The sequence below is a fragment of the Thunnus maccoyii genome, chromosome 12, assembly GCF_910596095.1.
Source record: "Thunnus maccoyii chromosome 12, fThuMac1.1, whole genome shotgun sequence".
Classification (NCBI taxonomy): Eukaryota; Metazoa; Chordata; class Actinopteri; order Scombriformes; family Scombridae; genus Thunnus; species Thunnus maccoyii.
In genome coordinates this window covers 4,806,000-4,829,793 of record NC_056544.1, presented here as the reverse complement: position 1 = coordinate 4,829,793, position 23,794 = coordinate 4,806,000, and the positions used below count along the sequence as shown (strand labels likewise).

General features: G+C 38.9%; 1 protein-coding gene across 2 annotated transcripts in view; it reads left to right on the top strand.

Annotated features, from left to right (window-relative positions):
- brinp2 (bone morphogenetic protein/retinoic acid inducible neural-specific 2) overlaps positions 1-23,794 on the top strand; it is a 192,411-nt gene that overhangs the window by 158,830 nt on the left and 9,787 nt on the right. For both annotated transcript variants that reach the window (XM_042427797.1, XM_042427798.1), the window contains one exon: positions 20,946-21,168. In XM_042427797.1, coding sequence (XP_042283731.1) covers positions 20,946-21,168 — 223 coding nt within the window. The remainder of the gene's footprint in view (positions 1-20,945; positions 21,169-23,794) is intronic.

Here is a 23,794-nt window from a genome sequence, read left to right as displayed (position 1 = left end):
GCTGGGAGTTAGGCGGAGTAAAGCAATGCCAAGATGGTGACGGCTGGAGCCGCCCACTTTGAGCTTCAAAACTGCTCTTCAGAAACTAGCGGGTGACGTCACAATCGCTACGTCCATATTTTTTACAATCTGTGTAGTAACCATGTGCAGAAGACAGAATGAGAGGGAGCAGAAGGATAAATGGTTGGACTTATTTAACTTTCGTTCTGTTTGAAAAAAAAAAGTTTGGAAAAAAGTAAAATATAAAAGAAGTTTAAATAAAATTGTTCTTTCAGGCGCATACACACAAATGGTATCTTATAAATCCTTAAAACAAGTTGAGATTGTGAAAAACGTCTAGTTATAGCAAGGCATTGACTGAACTGGGGGCTTGTTTTTGAGCTAAATTTGAACAGACTAACCAGTTGATGACTTGATAATAATGGTCAAGATGGAGAGATCAAATTAAGATGACAAAACTTTTGCTGGCTGAGTCAGTGAGATCTTCTGAACAGTGTGCTTCAGTAGAGGAGTGTGCTCTACCACTCTTTGTTGCTGTCGTGTGTTTCCAGCTGCTGGCCTGACTGGACCAAGCCCCTCCTGGTGCCAACACGATTCTCTGGAGGCTCAATTAGAACACAGACACACAGCCTATCAAATGTCATCACAGCATGTGTCGGTGTGTTTGTGCAAGTGTGTGTGTGTGGGTGAGAGAGAGAGAGAGAGCGAGGGAGAGAAAGAAAGAGAGAGAATCACAACTGCATACGACCATGCAGACAGGCCTTGCAGTTAATTAGGTGCTCATTAATGAGCCTCTACAGCCAAAGACAGCTTTTATTTTTTATCCTTGCAGGGCCTTGTAAAGTTCATCCTCTCTGGAATGAACTTCATGAAGTGAAGAGTTTGAGAGTCAGAGGAGAGGGCATACACCTAGAGTTGTATTTCAAATAAATGTTGTTTATTAAGACACACAGGCCCAGATCTTTGTATTGTCCTTCTTAGAAGCCAAAATGTACAAAAGTATGGCTTGTAACTAGTGTGACTGGTTTGAACACCCTGATAAATCACAGTGGGAAAAACAATCTTGCCTGCCTCAGAAACTGCTATGCAGGTAACCTTAAGATCTGCCTGGAGAAGAAATGTGGAGAGAGGGGTTCAACCTGCAAAACATTTCACTCCATCTCAGAAAATGACAACAGAAAATATGCCTTTTTTATGAAATTGTACCAAACTCATTGATGCAGCAGGTCTCAGGAAATTCTTTGCCTTTTGCTTACATAGGCTAAAGACATCGAGGTGAGTGTTTCAAACGCTGCCTACAGAAGATCATGAACAGTAGCAAGCATGCATGTTACATTGAAACCAAAATGCAAATCCACTGCATCTAAGCAATGTGAGATCATTAATATGTTTAATATCAAAAACAACCAGTCAAAATGTGTGTAGCTTTGCAGATGTTTTCTCAAATTTTATCGAAGAATCAGTAGTGAAACCTCAGCAATGTTTTTTTACATCAACTTTGACCAGTTGATTTATATATTTCTTAAATGTTTATTCTGTACAACTCTAAGCCCTTTGACAAGATATCATGCATGTTTTGGATAATGCATGCATCTGTCAAAGAAGTACCACCCACCAAATGTGCTTTCTTTGGTTCAGTATGAGTCAATAATAAATTAGACTAATACACTGTGATTAGGATACTTGAACAGTTTGAACCATGCTGGTCCAACTTAGCCTGTCAATATATAGCTCATATAGTGAGTAGTCAGACATGGTGAAAGCAAATGAGAAACTTAGAAATCATCTGATTTCATTTAGATCTATGGTTTAAGAGTGTTATGGTTTCCTAATAAGTTAAAGCGACGTTTGACAAAGACACCACTCTTTGTCCAATGTCACTTTAAGCTACTTTTTTAACTTCATGAATGGAAACTGTTTGAAACTGTTGAACCGAGGTTTGGTATATCACTGGAAACAAAAAGTAATACAACATCTCTAACCATTTGTGACTGCATCCCCTGAACCGATATAATGCTCAATTATGTGTGCTTTTTGGTAGGTCAATAACGAGGTATGTATTGAACTGTGGATTTTGTGAGGTTTTTCCAAAGTATCTTTCCATTACATTTTGATGACTTCTTAATAGCAAAAGCAACCTGCTGTGACATCACCTGCTAAACCTGAGAAAGTAAAACAAACCAAAAAAAATTACAAACAAGACTAGGTCAAAACCTAGCATATGGCTGGACCATGTACAGTCCCAGCGCCAGTAACTGGCCGGGCATTTGGTTTTTATGGAGCAGAGATGTTAAACAAGATGACAGCACAAACAGACAAAAAAACATACAAACAAGGCGGGAGTGTTTTTTTCCTCCCTGTGAATTTCATTTTTATTTTTTTTCTCTGAGCCTCATGGGCCCTTTCACATCGTCGGGCCTGGGGCTCAAACCAGCACATTAAAACATTGTTGATGCTGATTTCTCCTGGGAAATTCCTGGTCAAAGTCAAATTCCTGGCTGGGTGGGCCTTGGCCCCCTGGGGCCCGCCCATAATGCCAGGGCTGACTGTGTATGAAATGCTAGAGGGCTTTTGGTGTGAAACAGCAGATGCAGGAAGTGACAACCTGTGGTGACACCAGCAAACCAATTATGTAACTTCATCACTCGGTCAGTGATTCACTCAGTCAGGGATAGACATTCACGTTTATACGGCTGGTCCCTCCAGTCGAGCCAAAAATGTAGTTCAGGTGTGACCATTGTAGAATTAACAGGACAAAGAGTCTACAGCCATGCTAGCAGCTCTGTGAGGCTGTGCTTAGAGCTTAATGCTCACATCAGCATACTTGCATGCTCTCAATGAAAATGTTAGCATGTTGATGTTTAGCAGGTATAATGTTTTCCATGTTCAGCATCTTAGTTTAGCGTGTTAGCATGTATTTGCTACAGTCATTTGCTAATTACTATTAAACGTAAAATACAGCTTAGGCTGATGGGAATGATTTGGTTTTTGGTCATAAACCAAAGTTTTGAACAAAATGAGATTTTGGTGCTAGACAGTTCATCCTCAGGGGACCATTAATGTCTCTACTGAATTTCATGCTAAATCTATCCAATAGTTGTAAAGGTATTTCAATTTTAAAAAGAAATATCAACCTCATGGTGGCGCTAGAGGAAAAGTCATGGGATAACCTCAATCAGTAGGATTCATCATTACCATCCGGTCATTAAAATTTATCCTATAGGGTCCTTGAATATTTTTAATTTTTTTGCAAATTTCATGGCAATCGATCCAGTAGGTGTTAATAAGTTATTTCACTGAGAACCATACATGTCAACTACATGGTGGCGCTAGAGGAAAAGTCAGGGGATCACAAAAGACTATAGGATTCATCATCTGGGGACCATGTGACAGGTAGAGCGACATTGCCATCCTTAGAGACAGACTCTCCAACAACACATCTACATTCACTGTATATTCCATCATGAGCCAAACTCATTATAAAGACAGCTTGAACAGAAAGTGGCTCAGTCGCTCGGTAGGCCTAATTAATAAAGCAGCTGATTCATTTAGCAGTTTCTATCTGTTTACATCAGCCAGTTGTTCTGTCAGGTTAGTCAGCAGAAACAAGTCATTATGATGGGATGATCACCTTTCATTTCACACCAGATGACATTGGATATTTATAGCCACTCATCACTCACCTCAGCCGTGACATCCTATTGGTTGGAAATAATTGGGACCAAATTTGTTATTCATAAATTCACAATGGGCTCTTCATTGGGATTTTTAATTATTTCCCTCTGTTTAAAGGTTAAAAGTGGGTGGAGGGAGGAAAAGTCTATTTCAATTCTAAAGCACAAGTTTAGCTTCTGAGTGACCAGTGCTAACACATGCCAAATCCCTTACAGCGATCTCTCTCTCTGTCGTTCTCTCAGCCAATCTCTTTTAATCTGCCTTTCCTCCTCCCGACCCTCCAGCCCCTACAGGGAACAAAGTAATTCCCATTGCTTCAGCACAGAGAGCTCAGTGCAGTCTAAGCCTCTTGCAAACATCACCTACCTTTACTTCGCCCTGGGCCCCAACCATCTCAGCTGTCTTGCAGGAGAAGCTGAAACACCGCCTTACTCCTTCATACTGAGATTACAAAGATTTATAGCTCACTACAAGCTCTTCATTGTGGAGAGATGTTTTTACCTGTAATTGCTGACATGCTTGCCATAGGACACCGTCTGCTAGGCAGCCTCAAGGCTGGGGCTGTAGAAAATAAACATACTTTGATCGATGAATAGAGGCTAAATCTGGCATCAGAGCAGAGCATTGACTGTATTGCATGTGCACATCCAGGCTATCAACACTTCAATTGCCATTTCATTGACAATCAAGGGTAAAAGGATTTATGGTACCAGGAGGAGGATTTTTGGGTGCACGTGTATGTATGCTGCTGTCATAGTTATGTACACAACTACCTAACATGTGTTTAAGTACCCAAAGATTTTTTTACACAGGCAAACTGTGCATTTGGGTTTTGTCTCTTCAGCATCTTTTGACTATGTGCAGGGGGGATTCCTGAGGGTTCCAGAGTAGTCAATTTTGTAAAAGCCTCATTATCAAACCACACATAGAGGTTAATAAAAAAAACATCAAATATAAACTGTGAAGTAAGAGAAAGAGAGAGATGTCACCTCTTGCATTCAAAGGAATAGTAATTCAGAAGCACAGCTTGCAAGAATCACAAGGTGAATGCTCCCAAGGATTGAAAACAAAATGACTTCCTTTAGGCTTAAAGAGGAAAAAACATATCCTTCAGCATATTCTTCATTGAGGCAGTGCAGGAAGACAGTGCTTCAGAAAACATTTGACACAAATGAGAGCAAAGGAAACTTTGACATCAATAAATGCATTTTTGACCAACTTCAGAACTTCAGAATGAATATGAAGTGACAGGCAGAAAACAAGACGCTAGCAGGTCTGTGAGGTTATACTTTGGCAAAGCAATTATTTGAGCTAAATGATAACATGTGAACATGCTGACAATTACAATGTTAACATGCTCATATTTATATGCTAATACTTGCTAATTAGCCTTTGAAACACAGTTTCAACAAAACTGTCAGCCTGCTGGTGGCTACTAGAGGAGAAGTTAGGGCATCACCAAGGTAATTAGAATACATCATTTGGTGAACATGAATGTCTTTACCAAATAGTTTGACAATCCAGTAGATGTGGAGGTATGTCTATATATTCCTTGTCAATATATCCATTGTTGAGCCATTGCAGTCTGGATCAAAATGGTGTTTTCCCTCAAAATAAAAGTTAAAATCCTCTTTAATGGCTTAGAAAAGAATTTTAATTGAACATGTGGCATGTGTTATTAAAATACCAAGCACTGTACCATTCAAAAGCAAACATTAGCATGTAAAGTAGCTCCAATATAAAGAATCTCAGTAACACTGTTGGCATGACTGAGATTACAGTTGGTGGCCTTTCACAGATAGCCTACTTATCCATTGGCTTCATAACCTTCACACATAAAGGAACTCAGTGATAATGCCGAAGGTGTGAAAACATAAACAGAGTACTGCGATAACTTGAGATCGTTTGCAGCTTGAGCAGATGCACCGTTAAAAGCCATCTGTCTACAGACAAATGCAGCGCTGGCCCATCTGGGGTCTTTTTGCTATCTGAGACCTTGGGAATATTCAAGGTTAATGCCCTCTTATTAGGCACAGCCATCAGACCCCTGAATGGCGTCCTCTTAATTTATGAGGTCTGCATGTTAAGGAAGGCCATACACTGGTTAAGTAGAGGTTTGCCACCATGCATGCGTCCTCCATTTATCCTTTATTAATAATGGGGGGGCTGCCACAGGCCTTCTCACATGCTGACTAGAGGAACCAACTAAGACTTTAAAAACCTGCCCATAGCCTAAAAGTGAGTAAAAACAGAAATTTCAAATTCCTTTGGGGAAACAGAGAAACAACATAATTGCAATTCACTGATGCACTATGCATGCTGTAAAAACTGTTGATTGATGACTGTGGTTGTATGCCTGATTGAATACTGTGTATTGCTAGCCAAGGATGGCAGACTGGCCTGAAAGGCAAGATAATCAAGACATTAAAAAGCAAACATAAAAAAATAAATAGGAATAAAAGGCATCATAATCAAAGATGAATCAAGTAATGAAAGAGCAGCATCCTCTCATCTGTCCTTCCTCTGTGTGTAGTTATAAAAAAGAGACACAAGCTCACACAGATAAAGAAAGCACATTTCAGTATTTTTAAAGTCAAAGGTTCAAAGAATACACTTTCCACTAGTGTTAGAGCAGCATGTTACTGTTGTAACTGCTGGAGGTGGAGCTAGTTTCAACTACTTTATATACAGTTAGCTAGTTTAGTCCAGCGGTTCACAAGTTGGGGTCGGGCCCCTCCAAAGGGTCAGCAGATAAATCTGAGAGGTCGTGAGATGATTAATGGGAGACGGAAGAAGAAAAAACAAAGTTCTGATACACAAATCTGTTCTCAGTTTTTTAAATTTTTCTCTAATCTTTGATTTTTGGTGAAATATTGGATCATTTGAACATTTATTGAAATGAAGGCAGGTGAGAAGTTTAGAGGGAAAAATCACTATTTGGTGGAGCTGTTAACAACTCATAGACATGTGAAATGTGACCCCGACTACACACTGCTTTTTGTAAGACATCAAAAGCCAAAAAGGTTGGAAACCACTGGTTTCATCTTTAACAATGTGTTGTATTTTAAAAGCTTGTTATATTATCCATTGTTTCAAATCTTCATCTGAAAAGTAACTAAAGCTGTCAAATAAATGTAGTGGAGTAGAAAGTACAATATTTCCCTCTGAAATGTAGTAGAGTGGAAGTATAAAGTAGCATCAAATGGAAACACTCAAACAAAGTACAAGTACCTCAAAATTGTACTTAAGTACAGTACTTGAGTAAATGCACTTAATTACTTTCCACCACTGGCTTCAGTGAGAACATGACCTCTGTAGTGCTGCTCTGTGTAGTCATGTGATGGTCAGTAAATACCTCCAAACTCTTTGCTAGATGCATGTTCAACCACATCTCCTTTTTATTTCTACACATTAAATACAGAAGATGTGACATTTGTGTGTGGTGGCTTGGGTTTCTTTGGAAGGCAGCTTTGACAGAGCTTAGCTGAGTAACAGAAAGTAGCGAGCAATGTGACCAAAGACCTCAATGTGCTTCAGACAAATAAATTTGTAACACATGTTGTCTGAAAAACTTGCTGTTACAGTCTTCTCTTTGGCTCTATACCACTGTCCTCCAGATCTTTCCAAAAATTCTGTGTATTCTTGCATGCTTTGGTGGTCTTGACACATTGAACATATGATGGGGATAATGCTGCTAACTTCCTGACATTCTCTCTACAAAGGCATTCATAGTCAGCTTGTTGGATTGTCTGTTTCGGAAAGTTCCATAAACAGATGCAGTGGCCCTTGATGCCATTGTCAGAAACTGTGTTAGACAGTCTGAGAAGCACTTCATTTGAAGGATTACAAGACCTTAATTATATGTGCTCTGTGCTGATAAGTAACTGGTTAAAATAATGTGATTACTTTTTAAAATTAGTAGTAAGTCAAGTAAATGTTTTTCAAGTAACTCGTCCAACCCTGAAATCAGCTCAGCGCATACTGTGAATCTTCCTTTCTCCGTTTAGAAAAACATAAATGCATTGCAGAGGCTGATTTGTTTGCACTGTGAAAATCATTCTTGTAGTTTACTTTTGAGAACATGAATAACATTGAAATTGCTCTCAGCTTTTTTCTGGGAAAACAGATTGATTGCGTTTTGTAGCTACTTATAAAGTTTGCATCAAGCAAAGATGTCAACCACACATACACAAAAGACATCTCTTTTCCAAATGCTGCACCTTCTCCTGCAGTAAAGCCCTGAATAGATCAATGAAAACACATATGGAAGAATGTAGTGCCATTTTTTGCTGCCATTTTTCCACCTCCACAACCACACACACACACACACACAACCAGTGATTACCCCCATCCTTCATCCGAATACCCCCCAATTTATTCCTCACAGCGACACCCTATAGTCTGCAGGTAATAATACCCTCCAATGTCACATCTTCAGACAATATCTCAATCATGGTGGCTAGCAGGGGAAGTGAACCAATAACATTCTCTCTGTGTTTTTTTTTCTAACACCAGCTGTTAAAATGTCCTTGAGCAACCTCCAACTGCTCTACTGCACAGAACAAAACTGTGGTTTTACTGGCCAGCTCCCAGCGGCTGGCCACGTAAGGCTGCAGTTTCCTGAACATCTCGCATGTGTGTGTAACCATACAAATGTGGAGCAGAACATTACTGAAGAGATCACATGTGTTCTGTTGGCCCGGCACAGTTTAAGAGCAGAAAAAAAGAAAAATGAGTGAGAGGCTCTCCCCTCAGGTAGAAACAGCTTGAAAATAGCTTGCTAGATATAAACAACAGACCCCCCCCTCTTGTGTTCGCCTAAATCCATTATCCATTTCTGATCTCTCTGCAGGACCCGGGCAAGTAGTTCATCTTCAAACAGCTATGCTAAAGGCACAGTGACCTCCTAAGGTGTTTGTTTCAGCTAGGGGCAGCCAAATTTGACCTGGAGGATACTACAGTACCATGGTGAGGAGGAAGAGTAGTGATTTCACTCATCCAGACAGGAAGTAGGCTGCGGGATTCTTGACACAGCACCATTTGTTTTGGAGTGAACCTGATGTAATGCTTTTTTGTCAGCTGAATGATTGAAAGTCAATCAGGCAACATACTTTTTTCGTAAAAAAACACTTGTTATGATCCAACACTGTGAACCTTGAATTCTATAGGTTTAATTAATGTGATATTTCTTAGCTTTAGGTGACAGAATGTCTGCAATTTTAAGTGTAGTAGGAGTCGGTAAATACAGTAGCAGTAAATAATTAAATGTTTCATGAATTAATTTAATTTAATGTTTGTAAAACAACTTCAATGATGATTGATGAGGATAAAATGTTGATTTTAAACATACTTTATTTCTGCAAGGTTACTGAATAATTATAGTGGGTTTTGACATTTTAGAGTTTCATTTTCTTGTAATATTTATGGTTTTGGTGACCCAGACAGTGAATATCTCCTTGTGAGGACAGTGATGACCCTTTTTGCGACACTGCTCCGATAGAATACTGCACAAGGCCAGAACATTTCAGACACATGTACTTTAATAACTGATTTAAATTCAACATCCCAGATAATAGACAGATATTTTGGTGCATGCCAGAGAAAGAAAAGAATCCAATAAGACCAGGGAATATAAATTAGTGTAGAACAGAATTTTGAAACTGTGCAGCCACTTTTCATTTCTTTGTTTAGCAATTTCCTTATATATATTATTGTAATATATCATACCAATTCAACATTTTTATATTTTCTGTCTGTGAATACTGAATATTTTCTCCCTGCTTACCTCTATTTCATGTCGACCTTCTGATTCTGATCAGCTACAGTTATCATTTATCTTTGTTTCACTAACTGCACAGATAGAAACTGCATGATACAGTGCAGTAGCTCCAAAATTTGTTTTCCGAAGTCGACATGCTGAATTGAAAAGTACTTCCCCTGCACTTTTAAGTTTGAAAATAATTTTGATTCTGAACCATTCTCAACCCTGTTGTACAGACGCTTACATAATCAGTTCACAAGCAAACACACACAGATACTGACAATAATTATCTAAGGCACTACATAGATTTGCATGATCAAGTTGAGATTGTGAAATAAGCCTTACAGTCAGTGCAGATATTTGATGAACTGTATATGCAAGCTGTCAGGCTCTATTTATTCTTTTCTGCACTGTCTGAGTGCTTTTATCGAGCTTCGTGTTCAATGTGTCAGCGGTATAAACTTAGTGACATTGCAGAAGGGCCAGAATAATAACACTTCTTAGCTCTATGGAAGGGTGTGAGTGTGATTTACTGAGTGTAAATGGTGCTTTTGTGTGACTGTATGTATGGGAGAAACTCTGGTGCATATACAACATTTACACTAAAGTGTATATAATTTGTGTAATCAGTGTGTTAGTGTATTCCACACCCTCAAAGATGTAACACTGGCTGGTGTCATCCTCTCAGTTTCACACCTCCTCTCTTGAAGTATTTTTATAGTTCTGTGTCTCGGCCTTATACATCAAGACACAGAGGAGGGCTTTTATGCCTCCTTACCAACCTTGAATGGGAGGGAAAATGGTGCCTCTAGTTGAGATTGATCTTCTTTATGACTTGGTAGAGGCTGAAGGTACAACACTGAAGCAATTTTTCTCATGTTACCATCACCCACAAGAGTCCAATGAGCGCTCACCCTGATAGTATTACTTCCCCAATGTGTTGTGCCTTTGCACATATTGGTTTCCCGAGCAGAAATGATTCCCATTTCTCACTTAGACAACAGGTTTGAGAAGCAACACCAGGGGATGTGTTTAAGATGTTAAGTATAAACCTGTCACATACGTTTTTTACGATTTGTGTGTGTGTGTGATAGCACGTCAAGCATTACAGAGGCACACTTCAGTTTCATTCAGCTCATGCCGGGCTAGTACAAAGTATGTTGACTTTTGTGGGCTTTTGTTGCACAAAGTTACAATTCCTCAACTTGGAAAGCCAGACTTCCCCCGCAGCAATGCCCATCATGGGGGGAATTGTTCTGTCATTTGGTGCATTTGTATTCCACTGAAAGCTTAGTGATTCAGTTGAAGAATTTGAATGAGAGCTGTTAGTACATGGTGCCGTGTCCGCTCATCAGGGGGACTGACTTCGCAACACATCAACCAGGGTTGGTAATAGGAGAGCTCTTTTCTTTACTCAGGAAGCAGTCTTTTCACTGAAGCAGACAGACACATTCCGTATAGCTTATTCTTTTATGCCTCTGAGTTCCATTGTTCTCTAAAAGCTATTTACACATCAATAGGCCACACCATTGCACTGGCTGATATATTCATTAATTACAATGAACATGGGCACTGAAACTTTTTAATCAACGCCACATACACCATTCTGCTGCCATAAATACTTATTAGCACATGTGTATCAATCCACAGCTGAAAATAGTCCCAGACAAATGTATTATTTACTCTTGTTTGAGTAATGTTTCCTAGAAACAACAGTGTCCAGTTGCTTCAGGACTTACTGACTTTACAAGAAAATCTAAGTTTATAATCATTATAAGCTATTATCATAATTTTAAAAAAATGTACATACGAAGATGTCAGTACAAACAAATGGGCTTGGGACTGAGTGCCACAGACAAGGTAGGAAAACCCGGAAGTATCGAGACACCTTTTTGGTTTTGGTCTTTTCATGGGATTTGTTGACAGTAACAAAAATATTGAATATCGCCAGCCTTATCCTTAAAAGCTCCTATCGGTATATAGAAAAATAGAACTATCCACATCCAAAATAAAACAACTGGTGCAGTATATGTTGTTTTCTTCTCATTCATTTGCTGCTGTGTGTCTTCTTACACCACTTACCACTAGGGGGTGCCAAGGTCAAAAAGCTTCTAATTCTACATATGGGGGGACATTGATTAAAAATAGCAAATTAACTGTGGATCCATGTCACATGACTTGGATTCTAATCAGTTGAGTCTGATGACTTCAGATTTCATTTGACAATATCAAACAAATTGCTTGATAAACTTGACTTTTATTTTAACACAGAATGACTTGTGACTTCTCTTGGACTTCAGCCTTTTCACTTGGACTGACTTGATATCCTCCCCAAGCTGAAAGATTAAAAACGACGATGATTGAAAAGCAAATACAGAAAATCATTTCATTTTCCTGACATGCATTGATAATGGATACACTTTGAATCTATCTGACAGCAGTGTGATTGGCTTTGCAGACCAGCAGCTTGGCAGACAGACAACAGATGGACGTAAAGACAACATTTTGATGTAAATTCTGTTGTGGTCGACAAAAAATGGACGACAGCATGAAAGACATTCTCCTCGGAAATTACAAATGGTTGTTATTGTGCCACAGGAATAAGAAGTAATAAGAATAAGAAGTAATAATTTAAACTTTTTTTAAGTAATCATTATTCCTAACTGTAAAAATGTAAAATGGCATTAAAACAGATGACTAAATAAAGCAAATACAATGTAATACATGCATTAGTACAGCTGTAGAGGTAATTTAGTCGTATTTACTGCATATGCTGTACTGTGGAAAGCATGATCTTTTCCTCCCACTACTTATCAACTATCAACTTCCATTAATGTTCCCAATGTAAATACACTGACCATATTTCCCATTTGCTTGATGTTCTAAAAATACGATACTCAAATTCAGGTCAGCACTTGATCTATGACTGAAAAAAAGTCAGTCAGGTCAGTTTCTGAGGCAACGCTCATGAGAGGCTACATACTTGTATGCTGTAGCTGCTGGGATTTCAACTGTGAAAAAATAAATGTAATAATGTATTATACATCAAAATAAACGAAAAAAGTAAACAAGAAGTAAAATTATAATTAGTGGCTTTATAGAATACACTTCAGAGGTACACAAATGATTACTAATAATTTTTTAGTTCATATCACAGAAGTACAGTTTTCTTTTTTCTCTAACTGTGGAAGTCTCACAGACAAAATGTTCATTTTTGTGATATACATGATAAAACAACAAAAAACTTCCCCTTTTATCTACAGAGATAAATGCAACTATAATTACTATGTTAATAATAAATAGTTCAGTGTGCAGTTGCTTATAAATTCATGAGTTCAGCTCAAGTTAAGCACAGAGAGCTATCTTGTCCTCTTGAAGGATTTTCAACTAATTATGGAAGATATGTCTGGAAAACTACAAGTCTTTATGGCATTATGGTCTAATCTGAAAACAAAAAGCTTATTTTATTAAGAAGCAAATACAATTAGAGTATCATGATGAATCACATACTACTGACTGAAAATAACCAGTTTTCTATGTTTTGTGCATCTCTACCCGATCCTGTCTGCCAGGGCTCACAGTTACAAATGTGTAGTAGATGCTGTGAGCTCTCTATGGCTTTATATGTCAAATAGACATCAGATTAGCAGTAGTTAAATGCCATTAAGTTTTGTATACATGTAACATTTACACTTTTCAGTGCAAGCTGCACGCCTCCATAGGGTCCAGGAGAGCTCAACCTCAGCACTAACAGCTTTAGGATTGTAGGAGTTTTTTCCCTGCTCTTCACATTTATCTGATGATTTCTGCAGCCTCCTGAGAGTGTTACGGTGCTATATTTTCATTACCATAAAAAATTCTCACATTTACATTGAAGTTTTATGTTCGAGGTAAGTAAAGTGTTTTTTAAAGTATTGAGCCAGTCTCGTGAGAGATCAATCAATCCGCTGAGCAGTGACCGAGCTTACTTCAAAAAGTAATTCAAGTGTAGTTTTTAATACAGAGGATCTATAGAGACTGCCACACATAAAATCATCCCTGCTAACTATTATGTGAGCAGTGTCAGCGACGTATGATGGATGGCGCCTTTAATGTGTTACAGACACTTTGAAGTAATGGAGATAGCAGCTTACTCGACAGCTCTGGACCCTCTGTTTTCCGCTCCGTCTCTCCCAGCCGGCGTCAGTGCAGAATAAAAGAGCCGCCGCACTCGCCTGAAGACATCCAAACTCCAACCTTATTGTCTGTCATGTTTGCAACTGAATTAAAGGCAACAGAGGAAAAAAAAGGATGATTATTGAAGTTGTTGTTGCGAGAAATCGTGTGGGATTTAATGAGAGGATCTTCACTGTGATGTAACTGACAGACAGCAGCGCTACACAGGAAAAAAAAAAAAAAAGCATCTTAAGAGAAAGGAGATGTTCCAGACACCAGCGTTCACCGCTATATATGACAATTGATGGGTTGTGAACTCATCAATTCTAATTCAAGCTGTGACGGAGACACTGTGACATGACGTGTGTATATGCAAGGGATCGAACAGATTTATGTGCATATTTTTGACAGAATATTTTAATTATACGCAGCATCAAAACAAGGCACAGCTCTCTGCAATGCATGAAAGTGGGAATATATGAATGAAAATGAAGATTTATACAGTTTATGACCTATAGAATTAATGAAATGATTACTGGCATAATATGATAACATAATCTTAAGTATTAACATCAGACAGGTCACCAAGGATATAAAGATTTACATTGTACCCTAATAGTAGAGTGACCTCTATTACAACAACATTAACCCTGCATTCACACAGACGTCAGTGCTGCGTAAGCGCTACTGAAGCAACCATCTATTCAATCTTCCTTCACCAGGCAGCAACAGACAAAGTACAAAATAGTTTTGAAGTGGGAAAAGGGCCAGTTCAGAAACTCATACCTGCCTCGCACCTGCAAATGCAAATGAGTCTTTTCAAATATGCAGAGGAAAAGTAGAAACGCAGAGTTTAAACGTATTAATTAGCTCAAATTAATAGTTTCCTCTAATATAAGCAGCAGCGCTTGAATGCCAGCAGCTGCAGCACCAATACACGTCAGCTGCTTGTTCATTCTACCATTACCAGCATATTTGGGGGAACGTACATTCATATTTGAGGTGTTATGTATTTGCAATTTGGAGCTACATGTGCTTATGGTGGTGAAAGAAGCTTTTTTTTCCTTCTCTCAAAGACCTCAGCCTCTCTCCCTGTTTCACCTGCTGCTTTTAAAACAGTTGAGAGGAACTGATGATTAGTCCTTACTGAAGCTCGCCCAGACTCCATCTCTTGATTCTGTACTTCTCCCACTAATAATGTTTTTAGCCTCTCTTCCATGGTGCACCGCCGTATGTGTTTGTGCCCAGAGATTTTGTGTGCATTCGCACTTCTTTCAGGAAAATAGAGCCCTTGAGTTTAGTTGACTTCACTATCATCCACTACACTGTGTTTGGCAGTTTGGGCTTTGATTTTTTAATATGTCATGTCCTTGTAGGAAGTTAAATGAACAGGCCTCAGCCAGCCAGTCACTTAGCTGTCGTCTCTGCATGATGATGTCATGAATCACTAACTCAACCCAGAGATGGAGATTTCAGGGCCGTGCGGTCACCCATTATGGAAAATACTCCCACCCCCCAGACTCTTTATCTGATAGATTTTGAGTGAGCCAAATTGTCCATAAATTTGGGATGTGGAGTCATAAATGTCAGGAAAAGGGAAGAAAACAGACAGACAAATTCCTCCAGCGTGATGGCGGTGCTAATGATTACTACTCAGTGTGAGGCAGGAGAGAGAGAGAGAGAGAGAGGCTAAGACGGAGTAATACTATGTGAGTGTGGAAGGTGCATGGGTTGATGAATGTGTATGTGCTACTGCATGCAAGTTAATCAGTGATGGAGAGAAAAGTAAAAAGAGGGCTGAGAGAGATGTAGGACAGAGGGAAGGACAGTGATATTCTATGTTGTTTTCACTTAGTATAGATCCACTGGCTAGTGATCAAGTTTGTATTTAACCTTTGAAATGATTCTGAAGTCTGACTCATCACCAAAACCTAATGTGTTGTGCTACATAGCATTGTTCCAACGCACAATTTTAAAGTCTAGTGAAAATACCAAAGTTTACAAAGATATCATGTAAATAAGCATTTTGGAAAAATCTCTATAAATTGTTTTGCATCACATCTAGAGGAATTCAATTTTATATAAAAGCATAGCTTTAAAAAAAAGTGTTTTTTGGGTTAAATGATTCGCTTTACCATACTCATACAGCTGGAATGGAGGATTGGAACAAGCGGATGCAGAATATTATTCTATAAACCAGTAGAAAAGGTTTTTTTATTTGAATCCAACATAGATTTTAAATATAAAATGTAAAGTTTAGGAGGATTTAACAGTGTTTGGTCACCTGTCTGAACAGATCTAATTTCCATCCTAACTGATATGCTATCATTAGTGGTGGCAGTTCAGCGTTAGCTATATACGACATGTGTTTAAGAGGGATGCTTCTGATTTCATAAATAGTCTTAGTAAAAAGGAATAATCATTGAGAATGAAAGTACTTGAGATTAAAATGAATACTTTACCAACACTTTCAATGTATTTGCATTCTGTGATTGCCTCTCTCTGTATGGTAGTGTTCATTGTTAATAGCAGGGTCTGCCTTTCCTGTGCAGTATTCAAACTGTGTACCCATGCTCAAAGGATTCACCTAAAATGACTCGTGCAGGTGCTGGATGCAGGAGTAGAAGTATGACTGAGCTCTGAATGCAGCGCAGCCACCTGCTGTGACCACAGAGTAACAACGTGTCTTTTGCTATGATTAACTATGCCTTTTTGTAGTTTTAGCAGTGGAGCCCTTATGGCTGGGTTTGGGTTTTTGTGGGATTTATTGAGGGTTTTGGGTGTCCTGTGTTGTACAGTCCTAACCCTGAGACAAATTTGTGCTTTTAATTATTTTGACCATATGAATAACCTTGACCTGATTTGACCTGACTGTGCTGTAGCTATATGACTACATAATGGCTTTGACTTCAGCTGTAGCTTTTCCTGTCATTGTTATTGCTACATGTAGCTATGGTTGTGACTGACTTGCTATAGCCCCTAACATAGTAACCAGAAGGTGCTCTAAAGCCAGACACTCCCACTAGGATTTGATCCTGGTGTCTAAAATGATTTCTAAAATTATACCTTTGACGATGATGCAAGACAGAGGATGAGAATTCATTTTTGTTTTCAACAGATCATCAAATAACAATTTTATGTTTTGTTTTCTTGAAAATCTGTTGAATTTACCACATTTTAGATCCATTCTTACTACCATGGCATGTATAATTCTTCACATTAAGGTATCTCAATCACATTGATTGAGATACCTTAATGACTTTTATTGACATGTTGTTAGAGGTGGCAGAGATGATTGTTGGACAAAAACTACATTCATCCATGTTTTTGCTTCGTTTTGCCTTTGACAAAAATTTGCTACAAGAGCTGCAGAATCTCTTGTGGATTATATCCATTACTGATATGACAGACGTGTTACATACACTACAGGAGTTCAAGAAGAGCATCTCCACAAAACTCAGCCAACTCAACAATGTCAATTCACTGCAAATTCACAACCCCTGCACATGTAGAGATATATTTATGTAGTTTTACATCATATAACAACTTACAGTATGTTTCAGATTCCGGTATGTATATCCATTTAATCATTTAAAAGCAATTGTTTTGACTCATTTTCTAAATCAGTTATTTTTCTAGAAATGAGAAACATAAATACATTCCTTATAAATACCTTATTTATCATCCAGCATTAGCAACAGCATTAACTTTAACAGCTTCTCATTTGCATTCTTCCACTTTTGTACATAATCCCTGTAGGCAGGATTTTACTGTGGTTTATATCTACCTGACTTTTGCACAGTTCTTCACTTATAGCATATTTTGTCTCTGAGAAAAGCTTAAAAGAAACACATCTCGTGCTAGTGGAGCAAAGTGTAGCAACTTTTCCATGGTATGCATTGGAAAAATTTGACCTCCAAAATCGCAGCATTTGTATCCTGTGCACTCAAGTCTGTTTCGTCCTTCAATTAACTAACTCTGCACACTCGGCTCAGTGCAGCTATTATAGTTTGGTGAAGCTCAGTAGGGGTGAAATGAAACAAGCACTAAAAACAGACCAGCCGATGAATGTACCCACCGAACACAGTAATGCCAAAGTTAATGTTGCACTTCTAATTTAGCCTCATGTCAGTGCAGAAGAAAAGAAAATGAGACTACAGAAAGAAACAAGGGGGTTGAGATTATAACAAGAGATGCAGAAACGGAGAGAAAGGAACAAGCAGTGAGGTGCAGAGACAGAATACTCAAGAGAGAGAATGAGACAACCCCGACTCCATCGTCCAGAAGAGAAAGATCACAACGATGGAAAGAGGCAGACATACACAAAGAGAAGGATAGAGAGAGACACACCACTGTGTCATCTGGGATCACTGAGCACTGTAATAGGCTTGAGTCTCGTCAGTCGGGCTCAGCTCAGGTCAACTTGGCTGCTGATTTCCTCGCTGTCTCCCTGCCAACAACAGCACATGGGAATATGATTCTCCAGCAGACCCAGAACAACCCTAGAAGGTCTCACTTAGTTGGCTTTGGGAGAAGAAGAAATAATAGGTACATGTTTCCCAGAGGCTTCATACTGGAATAATATTTGCCCACTGGTTCATAATGGATATAAAATGATCTTAACACCACAATACTCCTGGCAAACCCAGCACAGGCTACAAGCTGTGTCCTCTGCGACGACACTTATTCTCAGTGTAATTTACTCCAATGATGCCCAATCTTTTTATGTTGGAGATTCTGCACATACTCATACACACTTCTGAAATGATAACCATTTGACTTGATGGCATCATTTAAATTTCTCTCTTCATTTCAGTTGTGGCAATAGATGTCTTTGTGTCTGGTCCCCCAACAGGGAAAACTTAGCCGAGGCAAATAAAGTCACATTTTCTCATTTAATTTCACTAAGTTTCCACATGTGGTGAAAGCTTACGCGCTGTTAATAAAGCGAACAGCAGCAAGCATTCTCATAGTACAATAAAAATACAGTATGCGCCAAAGGAAAATGATGAGGTCATGTACTCTTGAATAAGTCTTCAAATATTTACTCCCCCCCCCCCCTCAAAATATAGTCCATTTGCTTAACATGTAAAGTAACAGAAAGTACAGTTGGCTGATTGGAATGTTATTACATTTGAAGGTATTTGGTCATAAAGTATTGGACAAATAAACATTTTGACCTGATGATGTCAATAGATAAAATGTCAGGGGATCACCAAAGTCAGAAGGGTTCATCCTCTGAGGACCCTGAACATCTGAGCAAAATTTGTGCCAATCCATCTAGACTAGTGGTTCCCAAACTGGGTGCCATGAAGACAGAATAATGTTTTAATAATGTTTCACTGCATTTAAACAATTACATTAACTACATTTTATGTTATGTTTTTAAACATAGCAAAACAGAATAAAAAAGCAATAAATATCAAAATCACTGAATTAAAAACTTGCATGTAGTCAAAGCTGACATGACAATTCACTGTTGCTGGTTGTCATAGTAACACAACACACTTTCTGGCTCGGGAGCATCAGAGCGGAGATGGAAAGATCTGAGACGGTAAACAGAGCTCAAAGAAACGCTGGAACATCTTAGCTCTCAACACAGAGACGACTGAATCTGAGCCGACCGATAAAACTACTCAGCTAACGGCTTAACTGACAGGTTTTGGCTGCTTGTGAAAGACAGATATCCACCAGTGTATATTTACTGTGGTGTTACACGTTCCCAAACTCATATTTGTGTGATGTGGCTCTCTCATCATTGATATACATGAAAACAAGACAAGAAACTTCCTGTCAGTGGAATCAGACCTGCAGGTTGTTCTCTCTTCACATCAACAGCAGCTCACATATCCCATTAAAATGCCTTTGATTGAGAATGAGCCTATATTTTTCAACATCATATTGATATAATATAGCCTAATACAAAATAATATAATATAACATTATATCTATTATATTATAATATGAAATTGTTAAAACATTTCTGTGTGCATAGCCAACAGGTTATGCAAGTTATATTGGGGGTTGGATGTCTCAGGATGCCATGACAAAAAAATTCCTTTGAAAAGTTAAGGAACCACTGATCTAGACATTGTTAATATTGGGAAAAGTCAGGAATCAAAGAACATTAGGTTGACCAAAGGCCAAGTGACATACTGACAGCCTTCCCTAGAGCCACGCCACTCACATGGTTCAGAATGGAAAATGTAATGGTGACTCTCTTTCTAAATGAACTCAAACATCTATCTGCCATTTCTGTACTGCAGTTTCTTGTTAGATATCAGCAGATACTGTACAGTATATATCAATATATATGTGATAAGCTAATATTGGCTGATATATTGCCCAACCAATTCATCCGTATGAAATGCCAAAGAATTAAAACTTCTTCATTTCTCATTTCTGGAAAAGAGTGTAGCCTTGTACAAACCTTGTACGTGTTTAAACCATCACAAAGTGCCCTTTTCTCTTTGTTCATTGTGTTTCAACCAGAAATACAGGATAACAAACTGCATAAACAAGATGCTCTCAACTGTTTTATGTTTGTTTTGTTTTCTGTTTTTTAAAATCTATTATATTTACCACATTTTAGATCCATTCTCACTGACATTACATGTATAATTCTTTCAAATCACATTGATTCAGGTGCTTTAATGGCCTTTATTGACCCATTGATGGTTGTCCAAAAACCTTAATTTATTTACCATCATCTTTGCTTTTTGCTTTTGGTTTTGACAAAAACTTGCTGCAGTAGCTGCAGAATTTATTGTGGATTACATCCACTACTGTTTCATGTACACTTGCATTTAAAAGGGAACACAACAGAGACAGGGAGAGCCTCTCACTGTTTTACTACATGCTTTTATTGGACTATTCAGCTTGTGATTATGGATTGTCACCTAACTTGTTTGGGCTTTTAAAGAAAGAATTATGGCGTAAATGAAAACGCCCATCGGAACGTAACACCATGCTGTCAATTGCTAAATAAAAGTCTTTCTAAATGACAATGTTGCAAATGATGCTATTGTGAATACTATGAGCATCTTATGGTGAGGTGAATTAATATAACTGCAGACTGAAGCACGAGTGTTTGCTTTGTAATGGCAATTCATTGGAACATAAAAGCCTTTTTTGTATTCTAATGACACACAAAACCCCCTGGCTCCTCAGTCATCATCTATGCATGCCACTACTGGTGAAATAGACTGTGGTGAATAGGTCTGCAGAGCTAAAAAAGGTATTGTGAATGTATAAATTACTTTGGCATGCACCTAATTGTGTTCTATTTTCTCTTTCTACCCCCAACCTTTCTCCACTTCTATCCCCTTCCCTGCCTCTGTTGAACTCCCTGCAGATGAATTCAAAGCCTTCCTGAAGCGCTTGCCCACTGACCGGTTCTTGAATGTGTCCATGATTGCCAAGTTCTGGTCAACTGACTTGTCCCTCCAGAAGCGCTACGCCCAGTTGGAGTCCAGCACTGCCCTGGTCCTGGGCAAAGCCCAAAAGATCGTCAGGAAATTGTTCACCCTGAGCAAACGCTGCCCCAAGCAACCTCACATCAGTCTGCCCCGAGAAAGGTAGCCCACTGGGATACACTGGCATAGAACAAACACAATGAAGAAAGCATAATTTGTCATTACTGGGAGTTTTGGCGGCAGGTTTGTGCTCATTCATTACAGCTGTAGGCTCTCTAACAGCCTGCCTCAAGTGGGCCACATTGGGAAAATCCAGAGCTATCTGTCTGGAAGGAGCTCAGCTTTGAATTTAGCAACCCCTGCCCCCACCCCAAAAGTACACATGGGAAGGTGGGAAACATGGCAGTGGGGTGCACAATTCCATTTTAGTAGATTCTGATTGAAAACATGTATTTGAAGATTTGCTAGCATATTTGGGATATAAGCTGTTTTGCTTTGGGCTGTCTCTGCTGTCAACAGATTGTACAGTAGTAAATATACATTAGTGTGCAATACTGTTGGGCATTATGGGAAAGTAGTAGCAACATTAGTGTGCTACACAGTGTCCCATAAATGTGGCCTAGCGACACCTGCATCCAAATTGAATCTTACAGTTACTGAGAGCTTTTACATTTTTTCACAGCCTACAAGATCTAGTTTCTACTATTAGATTTTCCTTAGAAATTTTCCAGCAGCGCACAGGAGGTGATGCATTTTACATTCCCAAGTTGACAGTGCAGTGATTGCAGTGATAAGTTATGTTTCATTTAAAATCAGACTTTAAGGAAAACAGAGTATTACAACTTGATTTAGATTTTTGGAGCTCTAATCATTGGCTCTATCCATGATGATAACAATGTACTGTAATTGGAGGGAATATAAGTCTGATGGGGGAAAGAAACACTACCATCTGAATGATATATATAACTCGTGACAAGATTACATAATCTATCGAGCACCAGTATTTCTGACACATGATGACATTTCATTGCTTCCCACCTAACATGCTAGTTGTGTTTCTTCTTGAATGAATTAGTATCTGATGTACTCTGTGGTGTCCCTGTTAATTTAATATGAGGGATTTGTTTAAGCTGTTTTTATGTCAGCTGATACAGAACACATAGTGATACTCAATGCAGACCAGTAGTCCCAGAGAAAAGCGAGGTTTCTCCTCATTCCAAAGCAAAAATGTCATTTTTTCAGTTTTTTCATTAAAGGAATTGTTTGCATTTTATCATTGCATTTTATCCGCAATAGCCATTCAAAGTATTTCCATTCAATAATTACCTTTATATAGTAGTTTTCATTGTTAGAGGCAGAGTCTGCCATTCCAGACTCAAATTGCCTTCACACATTTGATGGACTCACAGAAAATGAAGCATGCATGTCACTTCATCTCACAGATATAAATGTTGCTCACTTTACACTGTGCCAAAGCTGCATTAAGTTACCGCTAATGTAAAGAGAACATTTCCTGCTGTTGCTTTATATGAAGTTTTCTACTGGAGAAACAGAGTGGCTTTTATTGTGAAGAAGCCATAGGAAAGGTAATGTATTTTGTCAGCAGAATAAGCGCTGACGTGAACGCTCATAAAAGATGCATCTACAAAACGGATCAATTTGTGCATTTTTTGACAGCTAATCAGTTTTAAATGTTGCAAGGAGTTGCATAACAACTCCAACTCCCCAGCAGGTAACAAACTTCACTGTCTTACTTTCCCAATGCACAGCATGAAATCGGATGGCAGCTGCTCTAAGCCTGATAGAAAAAGGTTGATTATTGACTGACTTCTATATTAAAACAACACAAGTCTGTTTGGCTGTGCTGTAATCAGATACTCCCATTGTTTTATTTCTCACAAAGTAGCTGCTCAAGAAATGTTTGCTGACTATGGAATCTGGCACCTGCAGTATTACACCATGGTTATCATGGGTGACGCCACATGAACCAGGACTGAAATCTTAAGGATTACAACTTGAACACAAATAGAAAACTACATAACATAAAAACAGGTGTCTGGAAACATATCTGCACTCACTGCCACTGCAGCTGAACACACAATGAACAGAGTATCACTGATGGTGAAACTACCATCTACTAATAATTGGGCAGGCTAACTGACTCACTTTTACTTCATGAACTCTACACCTGTACTTGATTTCTGAGCAAAATACCCTCATAAGCTCCACTGAGCTGTCATTGCATGGCAGTTTCATTGCCGTGTCAAAGGGAAAAATGAAGACAGGCCTGTGGAAAGCAGGCGTCAGGCGAGGCAGGGAAGCTGAGTAAGAAACAGCCAGAGAGAGCAAGTGCAGGAGAAATGAGGAGGGAGGGATTGTAAAAGAATATGGAAGACAGGAAGAGAGATGTGATGACAGGGTGAAGACTAAGATAGAAAGAAAGTGTGAGAAAGATGAAGGGTGTAGTTACCAGTTGTGGGGGCCTTTGCAGGGCGAGGTATGTGGTACTGTGGCATGCTGTAATCAAGTTCTCTCCTGTGCTGACAGCTCGGCACTTGTTTACACAGGACTTTAATTTCCCTGACAGTCCTTTTCCTCCACCCATCACTCCATCTCCCCTTCCTTGCACTCTGTCTTTATTTCTCTCCCTCAGTCACCTTTGTCTCTCCTTGCTCTCTCTCTCTCTCTCTTTTCTGTCCCAGCCCTGTCACTCACAGTCTTAACCCAATTCAGCAACATCAAGCTATCAAGAGCTGCTCAGCTGCAAAAGCTCCCTATTTTCTTCTGC